Raw genomic sequence first — 23,322 nt, forward strand, 5'->3', positions numbered from 1 at the left:
GTTCAACGACTAGTTTCGGCCTTCTTTGGCCTAGTAGTTGAAATTTTTTAAAGTTTAATTTCAAATTAAAAAAGGCCAAAGTAGGCCGAATCGTTGAAACATTTTAAAGTTTTAAATTAAAAGGGTAGGCTACTACATGTTTTTATATTGTTTTTGTTAATTTTAATAAAAGAGACCATACAAGTAAAGTGATTTCACCCATATTATCATGTTTAACTGTAATAATTGGAAATGAATTATAAACATTATATTAGCATAGATGAATTTTTCATTATTGATATCACAGATAATTCACATTCAAAAATTATTTCAAGAAATGAATTATTAATAATCCTTGTCATTCTTAACGGAGTTATAAAGTTTTGTATCATAATGAGTTACTCTCGTATGATGATTCAAATTCTACTGATGAAGTTCTACATTAAATAAACTATTTAAGTCATGAATGAAATGCTTTTTTCAAGTTCCACATGAATCCAGTTCTTCACTTATCTGCAACACGTGAGTTGATTAACACTTATGGTTTCTCCACCACACTTATATTTCCACCACAAATTTTCGAGGTTTTATGTAATATTTTCTCCAACTTCAGAAAGGGCGCTTCAACTGCCAAATAGAGGATAATAGCAAATGGTAATGAATAGAAAATGTCGCCTAGAAGTATTGATCCCTGAAACACAAAAAAGTTCGATAGAATAGAATAGCATTTATTTGTAATCAGAGCCATGCCCTATTTGAAAAGAGTTGAGTACATAGTATTCGATAATACAATAAATTAATTTACTAGTTGATTAAATCACTTCTTCATAATAAGGTCTTTCGAGTATTGTTGTTAGTTTGCTCAGTCTGTTCAATATATTCACATAATTATTTTTATTTCGAAATTGAGTCAAAGTGTCGGTAGATAAAAAGTTAGATAAAAATACCTTTCAATCAGAAATTTTGAAGAGCTTTCAGTTCGAATTCATAAGAGAAAAATGTTTTGAAATTTGAGAGCTAATGATAAAATATCGATTATATACAACAATTTTTATTATTGGCTGTAAATAGATTTAATTTGAGAAAATTCCGAATCCTGATAAAGATTGAATGGATGCATAGAAAACCGACAATTGAAGAAATAGAAGACAGGCACATAGAAGTTTTCAATACAAACTGCCGATGACATACCTGTAGGAGGTCTGAATACTTTCTAGAACCGGTAACATTCCTGATCTGAATCATTTGCACAAATGGATGGATTAAATAGAAACTGTACGAAATTTTACCAAGGAATTGCATCACTGGAGAGGATAGGAAACTGTTGAGGACACCTAAAAATGACAAAAGGCAATAATTGAGATTAAAGTCCAACCTACATGTTCAATAATTAACATTATATTCTGTCAATCATTTATAAATAATAATACATATTATTGCTTGAACCATGTGAGTTTTTAAATACCGTATTGATAGATAGTTCGAAAACACTGCCATCAATAGTGAGATTCACTGCGAACTGTCAGCATTGATAGTATATGAGAAGGTGAGAAGCGTTGATTACATTTGAATGCAATATATATTGAAAGTTTAGAGTAAATATTACTATATTACTGACAGCGCCATACTAATAATTCACTGCGAAATAATTATTGATGAATATTATCTAAAATAGGACATAATCAGTTTTCCTTTAGTTTTATGGTAAACATATTTTGGGTACCTACCTACAAACACAGCTCAGAACATTACAATGATAATATTATATCATTATATTCATACTTAAATATTATTTATTATTATATTTTTCAGTAAGTCTATTCACATTTTAATCTAATCATATAAATTCTATACAACCCTTCCCCTCTGGTTTTGTATTTTCTGCTCACTTTACTTGTCTACGTACGTCTCTCTCCAGCGGACCACAAGTCTTGGGTGCTGGATGTTTTTTCTCGTGAATTCATAGTAATTATAAATGTTTTTGTCTGTGGAATATTGTAGTATAATTGTTCATCTCTGTATGTTATGTACTTAATTTTCCATTGTTTTGTGAACTGATTTTTAAAGAGAATAAAATTTGATTTGGTTTTGTTTGAAAAAGTAACATTATTCAAGTGAATTAACGCAACTGGAAGAATTAACGCACCTGTTTAGTATATAATTATAGTGGTAATGTCATCACAATGGTAGGTACAGTATTATGACTTGAAGAATATATAATGACTTTGGTAAGTTTAATCACTAACGCCTCAAATTCGTAATGGTCACATTTATTGTTGTATTGAATTATGGAATTAAAATTTATTAATAATTAAAGTAGCTACAATATTCATTCATTCATTCATTCATTCATTCGTTGGATGGAGCAATAGAAAAATTGATATTATTGTCATTATAATCTTAGAAAATTATCTTATTGAGGAATAAATTTCTTGTAATTCGAATTTATTTTGAAAGTAATACTGACCACAGTGGCCCGTGTAGCAGACGTATATGATCCAGGCAAATCCCAGACCAAAGAGGTTGCGATCGAGAGCCTTGAAAAGACTGTCTGTGATTCTGTCATGTTGGAAGTCGATTTGGTTGAAGGGATACACTCCAAAGATTGCTATGAATAAGCATAATAGAGCAGCTATCCAGCCCAAGGAGAGAACTCTCTGAAAACACGTCACTCTCTTTAGAACAGTCAAATGAGGACTTATTGAATTGCAGTTTTTCATTGATCAAATCAGAATAGAATTCTCTAAGAACAGTCTTATAGTTACCACATTACAGTCTAGGCTCATTAAAACACAGAAACGCTTTGAACCCAAGTGAACAGAGTTCTCTGGAGAGATTATATATACATGCAATTTAACAATGAACTTGCATACTGTGGTTACAAAAACCTATTGTAACATTTCAGGGTAGAAAAAACTGAACAATCATAGTTTCAATGACAACCATCCTTAAATTAGAAATACAGGTAGGATATCTGGACAAAAACCTTCACTGATGATGTTCATAGAACATGTATAGTTACCCAAATATATAGTTACATCCCGATCGATCGTGTATTTTTGAATCCATTTTAAACACACATCATAAAGACATCTAATTTTTATATGGATTTGAATATTGTTTGGAAATAAGAAATAATTCAGTGAATTACCTTACTATGTCGATAATTTTGATTATTGAAGCTTTGAAGTTTCAGTCCTAAAGCAAATCCAATAAACCAAGGACCCATCCTTGTGTAGAAAGGGTAGTAGATGAGTTGACTATCCAAATAACTCAAATGATCACTAGAAACAAAAAGGAAAAATAAAAAAAATACGATTGTATTTTACTTTTTTTACCATTTTTGTATTAATACATTGAATATTGGATAAACATACACACAAAGAAACTTTATGATATTGGAACTATTAAAATTCCATGACTTTACATCCTGTTTTTTTAAAGCAGAATAATAATCTTCTATTGGGAAAGATATTGAATAAGGGACTGAAAAAATGAGTTCTTGAAGAAATACTCATTGGTAATAAGATTTTGAGAAAAAATTGATAAGATTTCTCACCACAAAATCAAACTTTCAATAAGTCCAGATTCAAGGTTTACCTGTTATACGCGTATTACTACTAGATTTGAATATCAATTAAGGCACAAGATTCAAAGATAAGTGATAACTGTGAATTATAAATGTAATATTTCTATGAAAACTTCAAAAGTGTATACAGCATTCTCATAGATCGGAAAAATTAATAATATTTTTCTCAAACACATTCTGAGTTCATTAAAGTCTCATTGAGTGAGTTTTATGAAAAAAATTGTTAGGCTTCCTATAAGTCAATTTTTGCAATATCATTTTTTGATGCTTGAAACAATAAAAAAAAACATCATTCAGCTTTATATACTCGAATGCATCACGAATACAGTGATAGAAAACCATGTTTTATATAAACATCATTCTATTTTCCAGCTCTTTTTAACTCTAGTTCTGCTTCAGAGACTCCATACTTGTTGCTTTCATTATTTTTCATGAAGGAATAATGCATTATGAATTTTTAAACAAAAGATAATTGATATATTCTTTTTACTCTAGTTAACTCTACTCTATATAGAAGCATATAAAAATACTTACTAATCCATATAACCAGCCTTGAATCCATACCGATAGCTTATTGAAAATACTATTAAAATGTTGGATAATAGGCAAAGAGAAAGTAGATAAGGGACTGTTCTTCGATATTTCCTCAGAAAAAAGAATAAAAATGGCGCGAGTGCGTACATTTGCATATCGGCTGATAAGTACCAACTATGGCCTAGACACTGTAAATGAAAAAAGGTAAAATTAAAATAAAAAACAAAAATACTTTTAATAGAAATTCAAGTCGAATTGAAAACAAATCAATGGTGTTATTGATAGGTACCTATATGAAAAATTGAACAAATCATGTGGAACAAAATTTCATGACAGTGGGAGTGATATCTTCTCCAATTAATTTCAAAACAGTTAGATTACTTCATAATTAATGTCATTGGAAGTAGATGATATTATGTGAATTTACTCGAGGATATCCATACATTTATGTCTTGTCAATAATATTGAAGAAATCTATATCCAGGGAAAAATAATCAAAAGATCGTTAATTAGAAGGTTTAGGGCCGGTTTTCAAACTCGGGATTTAGCTATAAGTTCTAGACTTAAAACAGCTAGAGTCAGAAAATTGGCTATCCGAAACCGGGCGTAGTCACAGTTTTAATGATAATCTCTATTTTCTCATTTCTATAATTGGAAACGTTTTTCCTTTTCGGAATTAAACATTCCTAAATAATTCAAAATAGCTGAAACTTCAAACTATTTCCTCTTTATTTTATGTTGTGTTCTATTTATTTGTTATTTTGTGTTCAATTTTATAGTTTCTCAAAATTTAATTTGAACGTGGACTACGACTATGCCCCGTTTCGGAAAGCCAATTTTCTGACACCAGCTGTTTAAAGCCTAGAACTTAGCTAAATTAATCCCGAGCTCGGAAACCGGCCCTTAAAGTTCAAGAGATCTCAAGAGAAACTCAAAAAATCAAAAACGTTAATAAATGCCATTCCAAAAAACTTTATAGAGAGTAGAAGAGGACATAGGTCCTTATACACAGTAATGAAAAACTAATGTAAATAAATTATTCATATTTGAACTATTATTAGGGCTATAATGCAAACATGAATCAGCTATTAAATCTACAAATATTTCATTTTATTTAGAAGGGAATATTGATTGAAAACAGCAACATATGAACAAGTGGAATGAGATAGAGATTGAAGAGCCAATGAAAATGATTTGACTTAGTAGTATATTATAGGAGATCTATTCATTAATATAATTATTGTTCAAGAATAATAATGAGACAATTCTTCAAAAAATAATAATGTATTAATTAAGCTTTTTGCTATTAGAGCTTTTTAAGCTTTTTGCTGACTGCTTGTCGTTTTTTCTAATAGCAAAAAGTGATTTAATAATAGGCATTCGTGATGGAAAACAATATTGAAGAAATAAGCTTATTTGTCTTTAATTTTTAATAATATTGCAATAATCATTCTTTTCAATTATTATAGTCAGAGAGCAGGCCTGTATTTACCATTATAAATGCAGAACTAAAAGTATTCATTGAACTAAATCTTCAGGGAAACATTTATGGAATCATAATGGAAATACTCCTGAGATTAATTGAGAAAGACACATAGGCTACTTGATAGAGTTGCTTTTTACTAGGATTTCCAAGAAAATGAAGAAACAAACTTACTTTCCCACTATTTGAAAACATATTGTTGAGGTATGTGAGAGTATAAAGAGCATTATCAATACACCTATCCCTACGCAGCAATAGAACTTGTATGCAATAAGGGCCGTTGCATAGCAAACCCAGCAACAGTTCTAGCATTACGCAAACGAGTAGGGGGGGAGTCAGTCTGCAACACAAGACACAAATGAAAATATGAGACAAACTTTGCGAAATGGTTAAAGAAAAAGATTCATTGATTTTACAGTAAATCGATTCAAGAAGATAATTGTAGAGGCTGACATTATTTTGTGATGATGAGCAATCAGAATTAGAATTCTCTATGAATTTGTGATGATAAAGATGTATTATGTTAAAGCATATTACAAAAATCTGGTGTGGTACACTCACACAACTTTCCTTGCTCATTGAACTATAAGCCTCATTCTTAAACGAGAATGATTTAGGGGAATAACATAATGACGATTGGCGGCAACATATTTGAAACTACGATCAGACTTCTGTATATGTGTATAGTTGTTTTCAGAGTACTTTTTCCTTTGTGTAAATTTTGAAATTCGATATTTTTTAAAAGTCGTCAAAACAGCTGTTCTACAGATGAAATATCTCGATTATGTGTTCTTTTTATGAACTGCTCTACCTACCTACCTCATGCACGAGAAGGAGGCTACAAAGTCCATTTCTCAAGGATGGGGTGGACCCCCCATTAGTTTCTCAGAAAGGAGTTTCATTCCAGTTAATAGAGCCGATAAATAACTATACAGGGTATGAATTTGAAAAAAATCGGTCAAGTCATTTTTGAGAAAATCGTGAAACACATTTTTTTTTAGTGATTATCCGCCATTTTTCTCAATAATATTACGGAGCTCCTGAAATTTTCTTAGAAATGAGACTCATGTCAGTTGATAGGGCTAATAAATAGCTATTCATGGTATAAATTTGAAGAAAATCGTTCGAGCCGTTTCCGAGAAAACCGTGAAAAACATGGTTTTTTAGTGATTATCCGCCATTTTTCTCAATAATATTACGGAGCTCCTGAAATTTTTCCAGAAATGAGACTCATGTCAGTTGATAGGGCTTATGAATAGCTATCCATGGTATGAATTTAAAGAAAATCGTTCGAGCCGTTTTCGAGAAAACCGTGAAAAACATGCTTTTTTAGTGATTATCCGACATTTTTCTCAATGATATTACGGAGCTCCTGGAATTTTTCCAGAAATGAGACTCATGTCAGTTGATAGGGCTTATAAATAGCTATCCATGGTATAAATTTGTAGAAAATCGTTGGAGCCGTTTTCGAGAAAACCGTGAAAAACATGGTTTTTTAGTGATTATCCGTCATTTTTCTCAATAATATTACGGAGCTCCTGAAATTTTCCCAGAAATGAGACTTATGTCAGTTGATAGGGCTTATACATAGCTATCCATGGTATAAATTTGAAGAAAATCGTTAGAGCCATTTTCGAGAAAAACGTGAAAAACATGGTATTTTAGTAATTATCCGCCATTTTTTCCGCCATCTTGAATTGAATTTTATTGAATTTCTTATTGTCGGGTCCTCATGGTATAAGGACCTTAAGTTTAAAATTTCAAGTCAATCGGTTGGAATGGAGTTAATGTGTTCACAGACATACACACACACACACACCACACACACACACACACACACACACACACACACACACACACACACCACCACACACACACACACACACACACACACACACACACACACCACACACACACACACACACACACACACACACACACACACACACCACACACACACACACACACACACACACACACACACACACACACACACACACACACACACACACACACACACACACACACACACACACACACACACACACACACACACACACACACACACACACACATACACACACACAGACCAATACCCAAAAATCATGTTTTTGGATTCAGGGGACCTTGAAACGTATAGAAAACTTGAAATTGGGGTACCTTAATTTTTTTTGGAAAGCAATACTTTCCTTATCTATGGTAATAGGGCAAGGAAAGTAAAAATGATGAAAAAATTAAATGTGTACATAGTAGATATATCGCAGGCGGCAGCATAACTTCTTTTTTTCAAAGTGAACGCCATTCAGTCAGCTGATGTCGTATAGTAGAGCAAATTTGGTCTCGTTAGAGAGGTCAGATCATAAAGTTTTGGTTAAGTTAAAATTATCAAATTGTGTAATTTTTGAAAATGGAATAAAATTTTAGAAAATTAATGTATGAAAAAATCATCCAATAAACAGTAACATCAATATACCATCAATAATTTGCTATCAAAATTCAATAAATCCATGTGTAACCAGTGTATTTTGTAAGGATCTATCCAAAAAAATAAACTTATTTAAATGCTCATTTCTCAAAAATGAATAAACAAGTAGAATTGTTACCTCGGATTTGTTTTCATTTTGATAATTTGATAGTATTTATATAGAAAAACTTTGAAAAATTTAACTTAACCAGTAAAAATTTTCAATGATTATTATTAGCGATTTTAATATTTTGAGTCAATTTACCTCAAATAACGATGTAAATAATAATGAATCAAGTTCAATGTTGATCCATTCTTGATGTGACTAGAATATTTGTAGGATAGTAGCAATCCACTCATCACGAAGAATAGATCCACAAACAGATATGCATTCAGTTGTATGGCTCTGTACCATTTTCTCATTTCCTGAAAAAAATTCCTTATTGATTATTGTGAATGATTCTTGAGTAAAATTACCTCATACACAAATCCGATGGGATAGTCACAATGCAACTAGTCATTATAGCTTCAAAGTCAGTCCTAGCTGGTTTGGAAACTACTTATTCAAAACTGTAGGTTCATTCATTTAAATATGATTTTTCATAAAAATTCAGTGGGATCCAGAGCACCAAATAACAGAAATATAGTTAAAAATTACTCACAAATTCAAATTCAAAAACGTTGGAAAAGGCCTGTGGATCAACCAACATACGATGAATAGAAAGTACGAAACAGGCACCAATGAATCTCAAGCCATACAGACATTTGATTGATTTTTCAGCCTTATCCAGTCGAAACAGCTCTTTGCCATTTGATAATAAGGAAAAAGCCAGGAGACATCTTTGAGATTTCATGCTACCTATGGAAAAAGCAGAAAAATATGGGAGAAAGTGAGTAGAAAAATGAAAAACAAGAAAAGTGAAGAAACTATGAGGAAAACAAATATTTTTGAAATAGAAAGGGTTGTTCAAATTTTAGAGGTTCCAGCTCTCCTCTGATCAAAAAACTATGATAGTTAATAACGCTTTATTTTTACTAGTCTCTGGGACTTAGGTGACTGGTCTACTGGTCTACTTTATTACTGTAATGTGGAAGCATTATAATTCAAGCTACTTCTTATATTTTATGAAGTAATTAGCAAGAAAAATACGTTTTTCCTCCACCTACTGGCTAAAGTACTTACTTTACTCCCTGAAACATAATACTAAAGTGTCACTTTTTCGCCCTCGGTAGTAAAAAACAGAAAAACTCCCTAGGGAGTAAAAGTGACTCCATTTAAATAACATGGGAAGCATCTCTATTTTAAAAACTTACATTATAATAGGTTAGAAGGTCTAAGCTCAGATGAGAAAGCATAAAGAGGTGTCTGTCATTGAGTCAACTGAATTCAATACCACAACCAGAAATTTGATCAACTCATGAAATATATGTTTGTATGATATTATATTCTTAATATAAGTAGACGATAAAAATTTATACAATTTTAAAAATATCTTATTCTATTCAAAATACCAGCCAACAAATATTTTTGATCTGCAATTCAAATCTGAACCGCGTGATCTGGAGTCAGCCATTTTTGGTAAACACCCAGCTGATTGTTACAACTTTAGCCGATAGATAGCGCAATCGGCAGTGCCAATCAGACGGCCGGTTTTAAAGTTTTAGATTTTAGGTTATGTTGTTAGGAAACATTGTCACCAATACGTAAGTTATTAAAATGATTTTATTTGCAGTTTCTATAAAAAAATGTAGATGGAGGAAAAATGTTGTGTACATCACGAGTGAAAAATACTTTTTCTCCCTCAGGAAAATTGTTGCCCTCGGCTTCGCCTCGGGCTTCAAACTTTTCCCTCAGGGAGAAAAAGTCGTACTTTTCACTCTAGATATACAAATAACTATTTCAAACCCGAAACTGGAGGAATTTATTCCTACATAATTCACACTTTCAGCAAAGATTATAACTTGGAATTATATTTTTAAGATCTTAAACTTTGTACAAAGCATTTTAAATGACTGATTATTTTCCACAAACTTGTTTGTCAATCTGTGTTATATTTACCAATTCTTTTCTAGGCCTATATTTTGGAAATTTCCTGTATGGTATGTTTTATTGGGTGTGATCTGTTTCTCCAATTTATTTCTATTATCTTTATTAATTTTGAGCCTCCAAATAATTGGCACCCTGGTTGAATGCCCAGTCTGCCCATTCATAGCCTGCTAGTCAATATTGGATAAAAATGGGATGTGTGGATCTTAAAATTCTCTTATTCTCAGTCTCTTATTCTAAAATTCTCAGTAGCCTACCTTACGGTAAGTAACATTTAAGGTTTGTGTGAGCTACAATTTGGTTCATACACGTTTATAAAAAAAATGAAAGGACTATTCAGATTCGGAAAATATTTACCCAATTTGTATTCTTTAATACTCTCAAATTCGAGTAATGGCATGTGAGGTTGAGTCTGTTTCCTTTTCCAATAATTCTTCAAATAAATGTCGAATCCAGATGCAATCAGTACGATAGATCCCAACACGCAAAAACTCGACCTAAAATCAGAGTTGGGAGATTGAAGAGGAATATAATTTTAAAAATTGAAGAGAATAATTGAAGAAGGATAATTTCGTAAGAAAACCTTAAGGTTTTCTTTAAAAAACCTTAAGGAAAAAAAACCGTATCGGAAAGTAGATAAGCAGAAGTTAATATTAGATAAATAGAAGTTAATAGTTAATAGTAGTTAATAGAAGGTATTTCATTTGAAAGATTTTTGACAGTGTTAATAAAAAAAACAAATACTGTATGCAGAGAACAGAAGAGTAAAAAAATTAGTCGAAAAGTGATTTTCCCATATCTTCTACTTCAAAAATTGTATTTTTGTTCAAGAATAAAATTGATGAATCAAACTTACAATACAGCTGCCTCAATAGATCTCACGCGTGCTTCACTGTTGTCCTTGGTTTGACAACGACTGATCATAGGACTCAGACGCGTTTCAACATTGACCATGGAAGATATTTCCAAAATATACAGCAGATTTAGTTGAGAACAGCTGGACGGAACACAGATGCCGTTGAGCACATGCTGGAGACTTGTAACAGTTGGCAACGCATTGGCTTCAACATAGTAGTGAATGAAACAATGCTTGCCAGTGATGTTGTGCTTGCGATTGTTTATTTCAATGCATTCGTCGAAATTGCCCAAGTCGACAGTGTTTCCCTGCAGGAAACCGGGTTGTAGTTGGGTAGATGCATCGATCACTGCAATCAATTCCATTCCAAATATTAAAATGAAAGAAGACCTTGTTTATACACCTTTTTTTAGAAATAACTGTCTGGATTATGTTACTTGGTTTCATGAGTGGATGCACAGTCCGGGTCATGTACCTTTGCCTATCGGCAGAGGGCCACAAGACTAAAATACTACCCGCCGTTCAAAAAAAAAAAAAAAAAATAAATAAATAAAAAAAAAATAAATAAAACAGTTTTTTAAATGTATCTTCCCATAAGGAACATATACTCTTTTGTATCTTTTTAAAAGCAACGTCCATATCTCAAACCCGTCTAAAGCAAAATATATTCACATTCAAAGATGCTAATAATTTATTCAACATGAAATAAATGGGTGAGAGTCTAACAGTTCAAACGTTTCTGTTCAAAGTGAGTAGATGGTAGGTACGGTACTACAAGTGTTTACTAAAAGTAAAATGTGATACTAGATCTTTGTGATCTAAAGTGTTCAGATCTTTTAGATTTCCAATGTAGGCTACCAATTCATTTCATTTTGTATGATTGATTAGTATCTTTGAATGTGAAATTTTTAAAACTTTGAGATATTTCAATGAGCGGTTTCCATTTTATTTTGAAATTCTGTATTGAAATCATGAACCACCTTCCTATTGAAGGAAAAATTAAAGTTTGATTCAAAATTGGGGATCCAAGATGGCAAATCAAAATTTTGAAGCGACAAAAAGTAGTTCTATTTTTAATTCATATAATAATAATATGAAACCTATACTGTCAAAATTATTCTTTATTCATCTATAGAATGAGTAGCGGCTACATGATCGAAATGATAGGGAGAGGAAAAATAAGGTAACAAAATTGAATTATTCATTTAGAAGAAATATAATTGAGCTATTCTCATAATTTCCACCAACTCTGTATAGTGAAGTTACTACTTACTTTTCAAAGCCCAAACTTCCCTTTTTCGGTAGGCTTCTTGAAATAATTTCAAATCGTGAATGCAGTTAGCAAGTCCATCGCTGGCGGCTGCAGAAGGCAGCAATTTGTCTCCAGCTGAATTGTCTCCAACACCACTCAACAGAAAGTTGACGATAAAACTATAAGTTTCACCTTTGAAACTTGACACGGCGTCATAAAACTTCAGATAGCCTCCCAAGTCTTCAGGTATGGAAGTTATTAAAAATAGTTGCAAATACTTGTCTTATAAATCAAAGACTTCTGATTTAGATAATTGACATCATTCCATTTTGTTAATAATTTGAACATGCACAGAACCAAAGAAAAACTTTTCACTGAATGCGGAACCTCACAAAAATTAAAAATATTTCAATCTAATTCATTTTTACATTCACTAACATACCGTACGATTGTGGAAAATGACAAATCCTAATAAATAGACACGGTAGGCCTAACACACACTACTATGAATAGAACTGAACTGCTATGGAAAATATGATACATTGATACATTAAAAAAACCTAGTGGAAAATGAAAATGACAGTCCTTACCCAATATTCTCAAATGGAAACGATTAAAAATCAACCCGATACTGTAACACAAAAAACTGAGACACATGAAAACTGGATTATGATTAAGACATATTTTCAAAAATAGAGATTCATGACAAATGACCAACCTGATACGGCACTATACAAAAAAATTAACGATTTCAAATAGACTGATAGACTTGAAATGGATGTAGTTCTAATCATGAGTTACTTTGAATTGTTCTTGTCAATTGCTATTTATCTGCATCAATATTCATGAGTAGTATTTGATCAGGTGAAGTCAAATCGACAATGAGCTTCATACCACGTAAATTACTGACTAATAATGATAATGTAACATTTGAAACGAGGCAATAGTTATTACATCTCAATTGGGAATGAGTGATATCATAATTATAATTATGTAGGGCAATTGGAATTAGTAAATATTCGTTTAAATATGTAAAAATAAAAATGAATAAAATGGTATACAAGGGTCAAGCAAGTTGATATGCTATCCTTCTTAAAAAAAAACTGTTTTACAATACAAGTAAAATTAAATAAAACATCAATGAATCTCACAGCCAATAAAAAATGAAAATTAATATTCATCTGGAAATATTTGATATGTTAATGAGAATATCAGGCAGAAATTACTTTGTCAATTCTTTATCCTTTATCGTTTCTAAATGTTGAGTAGTAGTTACTGTATGAAAATATGAGAATTTAATACTCAAGTAGATAACAACTCTTCTCTAATCATTATTTTTCAAAAATACATCAGTACTGTTTTTGGGATAGCTAGGTACCTATTATTGCAAAATATGTATACTTAAGATAATACTATAATGCATTCATTTACTGACTAGAACACTTGGCTGTGTAACGTTTCGGAGAAAATTTAAATTCAAAAAAGTTTTGAGTTTCAAAAACTTTGAATAAAAAAAGATTTTCAAAATCACTCACCTGTCAGGATCAGTTGATTTGAAGATTGAATCAGATTTGATCCTTTTCTTCACTTTCTGAAGATCAACTTGATAACGGGAGATTGGATATTGACTAATAATTATTTTAACGCATAATTCCTAAATATTAATCACAATATTTGATGGAACATTTACAAATATTTCATATCAACTTGATAATGGGAGATTAGATATAGACTAATAATTATTTCAACACATAATTCCTAAATATTAATCAGAATATTTGATGGAACATTTACAAATATTTCATATCAACTTGATAACGGGAGATTAGATATAGACTAATAATTATTTCAACACATAATTTGACTAGAAACCCTGTAAGGTGTAAGTTAATTGAATATTTTTCCTTGAAAATCGATTTTCATGAATTATTGCTGAATATGTATATTGAATTATGAATATGAATATGTATTGATGAGGCTTATGATCTGTGAAAGAGACCTCACTAAAACTAGAATTTATTGTAGAATCATTTTTTTTCTTGTTATATTCACGAAGCTATGCAGTTATTCATATTTAAATACACATAATAAATACAACATTGAAAGGTGGCGTAAAGAATCACAGAAAACTTATGGAGATTCTCATTTTTATAGAAAATATACTCGATAAGGAACACGTTCTAGTGAAGATTATAGTATTGGAACCAAATATGCTACGTCCACGGCATCCAAGACTCGAATGGTCCTGAGAGTACTATATTATTCTCAAACGTTCGAGGAAGGGCACACAAAGGTGGATATTCATTTCAGAATAGATGGTGTGATGTGAAGTAGCCGAAACAAGGAAAGTCATTGCAATGAAGACAGGAAGCTGTTAGTTGTTAGGATGATTTCAAACTGCATTCATGCCTTGTGCGATGATCCAATTGGCAAGAACTGCACTATATGATGAGATTCACCAAAGACTGTCAGCATTGGTTGAATGGATAGCATTGATGCTACATATTATAAATAATGACAATAGTTCGAAGTGAATAGCACTTTAGCTACTCTTGCACGAGATCTTGTCATTACGTCTGAGTTTTTTTAACTTTCAAGTAGCCTACTTAATATACTGCATATACTAGATACTTAATTGTACTGCATACGAATAATAGTTTGATTGGATGAACACGGACTGTACTGTAAGTGAGATAGACTGACAGTATTAAGTTGAATAGGAAATTTTGATGTTATTCATTAAGAAGGCTGGCACCTGACAGTTTAAAGTGTCCACTTCTCTCCTTCTTATCACTAGGAAACAAAACAAAATCACAAACACGGTGAAACATATCCTACTCGGATGAATTAATAAGTTCTATCAATAAAGCAACCAACAATTCAATTTAGGTGATTTAGTTTTTATATTTTTTTTTTCATAAAATTTTTTTCACTAATTTAAATTGGGTTAATCTAATTTAATCTTTATAATTTAGTTTTAATAATAGAAAATAGTAGGATTAAGATTTTTTTTCTATGTAAACTTGTTTTATTATCAACTTTATAATAGCAGTCTACAATAATTAGAATTCCGTACTGTTTGCTCACTGCCAATTAATCCCTATTTCATTGTGTTCAGCTCATTAGAATGAAAATTGAGAATGCAAATAAAGTTCTAGGCTATTTATCTTCTCTATTTTTATTATTTGAAAGAGAAAATGCTTCTGGGAAACTATTGTTGAATTTGTTCACTTAATTTTGGTCTTTTTGAGTAAATTTGAGGAATCAGGGAAGCAATTAATAATTATCATCGATGAGATGAGTATAGGCTACTCTATATATGCCACTTATTCTCATTATTATTCTTATTTCGGAGCTTTTTGTTGATGGAAGGGGTGGTAAATGTACCTAAACCGAATATTATCGTTACATAGAATATGGTTATAGGCCCATTTAGAATTATTCAAGATTTCAGTAGGTCAACTTTTCAGTTTGTCAAGTTTTTAAGTATACCTTTGCGGAGCACGGGTTACCTGCTAGTTTATAATATAATGAATTAGCTTATATTATAGCCTATTAGCTTATATGTACGGGATAGGGAGTTAACGAATGACGGATCATCACGTCTGACCTACTAAACTGATTAACTTTGAATTTTGCATACAGCTTCTTAATTTATCGAGTATGGTTATAGGCATATTTTAATTTATGAATGATTTTAGTACGTCAAGTTTTCAGTTTGTCAACTTCTTATCAGACCCTTGCGGAGTACGGGTTATCTGTCGAATGAGAGACAAAGTGTATTTATGGCTTCAAATTTTATAAAATAACTTAATCAATTAATGTGCAGTGATAATTAAGTGTAATATTTTACAATCGTTTGGTGTTTAAATTCTTCTAAATTTAAAATTTGCATCTTGTATTTATTTTTGGACGAAAATTGAGCTTGAACTATTTACAGTAGAAACATAACCTATTTTTATGGACATGTAACATTATCAAAATTTTGGAATGGAATAGTTTTGGGCTAAGCCTGTTGTTCCTACCCAATCATATTATTTTATATGATTTGTAATATTGTATCCACAAATAAATAAATAAATAAATAAATCTGTCACTTATGATTTGAACCAATACTATATACTTCTATGTTTCTATCCAAATACTTCTCAATAAACTCGTGCTGTATTTTTCAATAATAGTCCAGTCAAATGGTCGTTTATCAGGGAACAGCCCCGAAAGAGTTTTTCTCGACGGTTCTATTCGTATTTTGGGGCGCTGAATTCGAATCTGAATTTGGTGACACGCCAGAGGGCGGCTTCACCCCCAAAATTTTGGAATTTTCCTAATTTTTCCATTTAATCTCGAAAACTTCGAGTTTTTTGAGTAAATTTGAGGAATCAGGGAAGCAATAATTATCATCGATGAGATGAGTATAGGCTACTCTATATATGCCACTTATTCTCATTATTATTCTTATTTCGGAGCTTTTTGTTGATGGAAGGGGTGGTAAATGTACCTAAACCGAATATTATCATTACATAGAATATGGTTATAGGCCCATTTAGAATTATTCAAGATTTCAGTAGGTCAACTTTTCAGTTTGTCAAGTTTTTAACTATACCTTTGCGGAGCACGGGTTACCTGCTAGTTTATAATATAATGAATTAGCTTATATATTAGCTTATATGTACGGGATAGGGAGTTAACGAATGACGGATCATCACGTCTGACCTACTAAACTGATTAACTTTGAATTTTGCATACAGCTTCTTATATTTATCGAGTATGGTTATAGGCACGGTATTTAGATAAAAACGGTAGGGGTCATGAAATGTGTGCGCAGTGGCCAGCCAGCTAGATTGCGTCATCGCCACCAACCGAGGTTTATAACACCTATTGGCAATTTATGAAAATTATTTGTTAAAAACAGATGATTGGATATAAAATGACGTCAGCGACACCGGAAATTTAGCACAAACATGCGCGTGACAACTACCGTCTTCTTCTATTTACCGTGGTTATAGGCATATTTTAATTTATGAATGATTTTAGTACGTCAAGTTTTCAGTTTGTCAACTTCTTATCAGACCCTTGCGGAGTACGGGTTATCTGTCGAATGAGACACAAAGTGTATTTATGGTGTGTATTTATGGCTTCAAAATTTTATAAAATAACTTAATCAATTAATGTGCAGTGATAATTAAGTGTAATATTTTACTATCGTTTGGTGTTTAAATTCTTCTAAATTTAAAATTTGCATCTTGTATTTATTTTTGGACGAAAATTGAGCTTGAACTATTTACAGTATAAACATAACCTATTTTTATGGACATGTAACATTATCAAAATTTTGGAATGGAATAGTTTTGGGCTAAGCCTGTTGTTCCTACCCAATCATATTATTTTATATGATTTGTAATATTGTATCCACAAATAAATAAATAAATAAATAAATCTGTCACTTATGATTTGAACCAATACTCTATACTTCTAAGTTTCTATCCAAATACTTCTCAAAAAACTCGTGCTGTATTTTTCAATAATAGTCCAGTCAAATGGTCGTTTTTCAGGGAACAGCCCCGAAAGAGTTTTTCTCGACAGTTCTATTCGTATTTTGGGGCGCTGAATTCGAATCTGAAATTTGATGACACGCCAGAGGGCGGCTTCACCCCCAAAATTTTGGAATTTTCCTAATTTTTCCATTTAATCTCGAAAACTTCGAGTTTTTGGAGAAAAATCATTCTCTACAAAATTAAAGATAATAAAATTCCCAAATAAATTGAGTGGTCGGGCAGGATTCTACCATTTTTGGCTCTGGAGCTATGCATTTTCAAAAAAGCGGTATTTTTTAAGGGGTTTTCAAAATTATGCAAACCTACCACTTCTACCCTATACAACTTGTATATTCTTCTAGTAATGATTTCGGTAGCCCGAAATGATAAAAAATGATACTTATTGGTCTTGATTTGAAGAGCTGAATCTCCTCTTTATCGAGAAACTAGATTTCAATAACCTTGATACGGATCTACTGGATGTTCCTTCCAGTCGGCTGGCCTCAGAAGGCATGTGGTCGGGACCAGGAGGTGAGGGTTGAACAGCCTGGGGTTCTCTCCGCCACGCACGACTCTTGTTACCTGGTTGAAAAATACGCGGGCGGGCGCCCTTATTTCTCCCCTCAGAAGACGCCTTAAGAGGGGATGGGGAAAGCGACCGGGATATATATATATTGTTTACTTTTGTGTGTGGCAAAAAATAGCAAAAATGTTTTTCTGGCTCTCAATCTTTTCTAGTCTCATTTTCTGCTCTAGGTGCGAAATATACTATTTATTGAATCATTCTACATATCAAGCTTGTTTTTGACCAATGAAATTGACTGAATTATCTAGTGGATTTCAAAATCAGTACAATATTTCATGAGCGAGGTTTCCAGCCTGGGGAGCTCACTAGTTCAACAAAACGTTACATTTTCCTTAAGATAATTTTCAACTATAGTCCCTACAAATTTACTTCAGACACAGAAGAACATGCAGCGCAGAGAAATGGAGGGAGATCAGCCAATCACAGTGATTAATGGAGTCATAGGTAGAAGCGCAGTTGCCAATTTGTCAGTCGTCTGACTGCTTTCAGACAGGAATCTTTGCATGTGTAGCATGAGAACATGAACAGTCACTGGTAGTTGAAGAACGCTGGCCGCTTCAAAACGGCAACATCGTGCCTCTGTATCCCTCCCGCTGTATGCTTACTCTGCTGCGCATGTCCATCCCAAGTAAGATGTAAATCTGTACAGAGTATAGTGATATCTCTCCAGCTGCCCTATTCCGTTTTCCAATTGAACGATCGCAGCGAGTTCTCATTTTTACCTGAAGCTTGTCTGTGTTTGCTCTTGAAGCTGTCACTTTGTGGGAGTCTTTGTTTGTATGTTCGACAATTTCTTTTGAATGCTTTCATCAATTATCAACTTTGAATTGGCAACACATTTTCGTTAATATAATATTATAGATATCAAGTCCATTGGCCAACGTGTCTTTGAAGGACATACAGGATAAGATTGAAAATGCATATGCATGAAATTTTCAGTAATTCTATACAAATCTCAAATTCAGCGGTCAGCTGGATTGAAATGAAACGTGATATATTATTAATTTCAAATGGAAAATCAGCTGGATAGTAAATTGATTACTCATTGCAACTTAAACTATTTTTCTTAACACTCCATTGCTTTCAATAGAACAGCTGACCGAATATCAGAAGCATGATTGTACTAAATTTTTCAAATGTTTTTCCAATGTTAATATTTCTCCTTCCAGTTCATCTATACAATAATACTATTATTTTCTCTTTATATTTTCCATGTAACAGATTACATGTATAGAGACAATATACAATAGTGTAACCTACATTCTAATCAAACTTTATAATTTGATAAGGAACACAACAAACTAGCTCACATCTATTCATGTTCTTTGTTTAACAGCCGTTGGGCTGGTTGCAGTGGCGTAACGTTTCCAAACGGGCCCCCCCCGCAAAAAAAATTCCGGGCTTCTCTTCTTAAATCGTACCACCTTTTTCCAGCCCCCTTCTCCCTTAATCCTAAGCATTAAACTCTAATGTGAACGTACATCTTTCATATCTTTCATGAGTGAATACATAGCTCAGTTGAAAAAATAAAACTTGTTCTCGATTGAATTCTACAATTCAAGTCAAGAATTATGTTTTAAGCTACAAATATAGAATCTAACCTCTAGAGCTAGAACTGGAGTTAGTAAGTAGTACCTAGTCTTAAGATTCATGGATTATTAAAATAATAAAGATAATAATTTATAAAAGCCTTTGATTTGATGTCTCCTAAAAGCCTCCAAGTTCTGCAATCACTGCTTTCTGGGTACAGTAGCACCTTGGTTCTTTCTCCCACATGTCTATTTTCTCACATGTTTGTATTCTGATATCTTGTTCGCGCACTTGAAGAAGTTTAAGTTTAGCCTATTATTAGGCTTTAGTAAGAAGTTTAAATTTTTCAAGGTTTTCAATTAGAGTTAGATCGATAATATTATTTATTTTATTGATTTGAAAAAAATGTTCAGAAGAAATAAGTAGCCTACCTTTGAGTTGTCTTCTTACACAATGAATGAAACCTGCCATTTTCTACAATAAAACTTCTGTTTTTTTTCATCAAAAGTTACTTCCATGATTATTTAATTTTTCTTTTTAAAGTATGCAATATATAATTATCATTTCGGGCCCTAACCCGGGCCCCCTAGACCGGGTAATTATTTTTTCAGAAAACCTATATTAGCCTACATATTATCCGGGCCCTAGCCCGGGCCCCCTATGGACCCGGGCCCCCCGCGCCGCGGGAGCAGCGGGAGTGTACGTTACGCCACTGGCTGGTTGGCAGCAACTCTCAATGCCTCTCTATCATTCGCATCCTTTTGAGGTGTCTGTAGTTGGCACATCTCAGATCCTTCTTCAGTTGCTTGGTGTACTCCAGTCTTGGTTCTCTCTTGCGCATTCTTTCCCTCAGTCATTCAATGCATTATTATTTACTAGTTGTTCTCTTCTCCTTTTTATTAAAATTAGAATATAATTCATTAATTCCCGATAAGCACTACATAATGGAGCATTGCTCAGTAGTATGAGCAATGTATGTATATCCCTTTCAGTAGAAAACCACTCTAACCGACTCTTTGAAACACCTCTTCATTCATTATCTTCTATCTCCAACTGATGCTCAGCATACTTCTGTAGCACCATGTCTCAAGGGCAGAAATTCTCCTCTCTTCTTCAACACCCATTGTCCAAGCTTCACTTCCATATGTTTGTAATGCTCCAAGATTTTGAACAACATCCATTACGTTTTTATGAATAGAGTAACAGTACATGTCACCGCAATACTAGGCTACTATTATTAGGATTGGGTGCTGAACAAACTTAAATAAAACTGGATTTGTACAGAAGAAATGCACAACATTGTACAAAATATTACTTTATTGTGATATAGAACACAAAATAACTGCATACAACTAACTCTCCTTAAAATACAATTGGAATGAATGATTTCGCTGCACTAATATTGGACCTGTGGGCTGAACACATAATGTAGTTCAATCCGGGAGCCAATAAACACTTGAGATTCCTATTCAGCCAGATTGTATACCTGGTGGAATTATTGATAAACTAAGCCAGATTCTTCAAGTAATTATAAGTGATCAATTATAAGAGGGCCTGTAATTCTGATTTCATTAGAAAACGTGAATTTTGGATTCTATTTATTGTATAAAGATGAAGTTGATCGAAGAATTGGACATATGAAGTACCTTATAATCATAAATACAATGAGTACACAATAACATAATATCGATATTTCGAGAAAAATGATGAATTCTCCTGGTTTTCTGCTGACTCCATCTGGAAGTGAACAGAAATTTGTGTCTCAGATTATCAATGTTTCTTCAGATTCTGTGAATAAACAATAAATGAACAACTCACACTACAATAACAAAAAAACAAACGTCAAATTTAGAAATAGTTGGTTTCAAGATTAAGCTTTGTACAATATTCATGAATGATTCTTGAAAAGATTTCGACAATTGTGGATCAAGAAACATTTTTCAATACAGCTCACTCCAGAAACCAATAAAAGTGATTCCTGTAGCTGGTAGCTGGTGTAACAGTTGCAGTTGGCTCCTGATATCAGTTTCTTGAAAACAGACGTATCTCAGAATTGTCTATTAATTTGACTAAGAGTTTAAAAGCTTTTTCAAGCATCCAAGTCACATAGTTTCATAGCCTTCACCATTTTGAATTGTATGATAGGCGTATTTCATATTCAAAATTTTCTTGGATGACTAAGTAGGCCTTTTTAAACCCATGCTGATGTCTTGTTAGGGTACAAACACACCGATGGTGGAGCGGAGCGGAGCGTTGTGGAGCGTTGTGAACAATATCATGTTAAGTAATAAGATGCAACACACTGAAAGCGTCTACTCGCGGAGCGTGACGCCAAACTTTGGAACAAGCTGGTTTGTTTTTGGAGCATCTACAAGCGGAGCTTCACAGTGGGAGTGCCAGTCTGGTCTACTCTTGATTCTTGTACAGTGACAAATATAGAATATTTTTTGGGGGGTGCCAAGGCTAATGTGAGGCTAAGTGATTTCAAGTCAACATCCTATGATTCTTCATATCAGTTTTGCTGCTCATATTCAGAGGTTTATTTGCACTGGATGCCCTTTTTACTTCAACTTCAGGCCAGCAAAAATACCTTTACCGTCGAAAATTCAGATTACTGTACTTATTTAACTTTATATTTATTAATTCCGGGGGAGGGGGAGAGGTCCCGGGCCTCCTGGTAACCCCTTTATATACGCCCCTGCTCTTGTACATGATAATGCACTTGTTCTACTACATTTTTCCATCACCTAATACACTAGTATATTTAATGTTTGCCTACATAATCCTGTAATGTGTAATATTTGATTATTCATAAGATAAAATCTATCTATTGCACTTTGAAATCAAAAGTAAGGCTATTCTAATCCTTTTCATTCATATTTCTATGAAATTGATGGTGATCAACTCTGACCTAACAGGCTCAGCTAATAGCCAATACTTTAAGTAATTATTTTCACAAAGTAATGTCCGTACAAACAGAGAGAACGCCATTTTCTAGGCCCTTGACACTTGACTCTCAGACGCTTTCTGTATGTATCATGAACGCTCTGATCACGCCACGCGACGCTACGCCATGCTCTAGATCGCTCCGCTCCATTTTCAGTGTGTTTGTACCCTTAGCTGAAATGTGAAAATTAATAATTATCAACTCTTAATGCAACTATCTGGCCTTGCTGGTATTGGTGGTGAGGAAGATACTCCAGATGAAGATAATGAAATAGTCATAAAATATTCAGTTCAATCAATTATCCATCTTTTTACACATCTCATCTATTTATATCTCACGACCTCTCTACAACCCACATCAAAGTACAGAGTGATCGAGACGTCGCGCATATGTGGATGAACCGTCCTGTAAATAGTAGTTCCCATGAATTAGTTGAGCTGGATTCTGCAGGGTGGCAGGGTAACATGTAGTGCCTACAACAAATATAGATATCATTGGACTGGATATTAGCCACATAAGGC

At 32.9% G+C, this 23,322-nt stretch overlaps 2 protein-coding genes across 2 annotated transcripts in view; both read right to left on the minus strand.

Annotated features, from left to right (window-relative positions):
* Positions 1-461: 461 nt before the first annotated feature.
* On the minus strand, positions 462-21,035 carry LOC111060275 (O-acyltransferase like protein). The gene is made up of 12 exons (XM_039439435.1): positions 20,924-21,035; positions 12,226-12,486; positions 10,953-11,301; positions 10,454-10,593; positions 8,712-8,908; positions 8,315-8,475; positions 5,760-5,925; positions 4,103-4,290; positions 3,131-3,263; positions 2,447-2,636; positions 1,171-1,313; positions 462-670 (listed from the first exon to the last, which is right to left on the minus strand). Exons 1-12 carry the CDS (start codon positions 21,033-21,035, stop codon positions 518-520), a joined length of 2,193 nt encoding a protein of 730 aa, XP_039295369.1. The 3' UTR covers positions 462-517.
* Positions 21,036-21,158: 123 nt separating this feature from the next.
* The window catches only part of LOC111060276, a 54,922-nt gene continuing 52,758 nt past the window's right edge, over positions 21,159-23,322 (minus strand). Inside the window, exon 21 of the mRNA XM_039439436.1 lies at positions 21,159-21,591. Within this exon, the coding sequence (XP_039295370.1) occupies positions 21,449-21,591 (143 nt within the window). The 3' untranslated portion in view covers positions 21,159-21,448. The remainder of the gene's footprint in view (positions 21,592-23,322) is intronic.

The sequence above is a fragment of the Nilaparvata lugens genome, chromosome 12 (genome assembly GCF_014356525.2).
Source record: "Nilaparvata lugens isolate BPH chromosome 12, ASM1435652v1, whole genome shotgun sequence".
Classification (NCBI taxonomy): domain Eukaryota; kingdom Metazoa; phylum Arthropoda; class Insecta; order Hemiptera; family Delphacidae; genus Nilaparvata; species Nilaparvata lugens.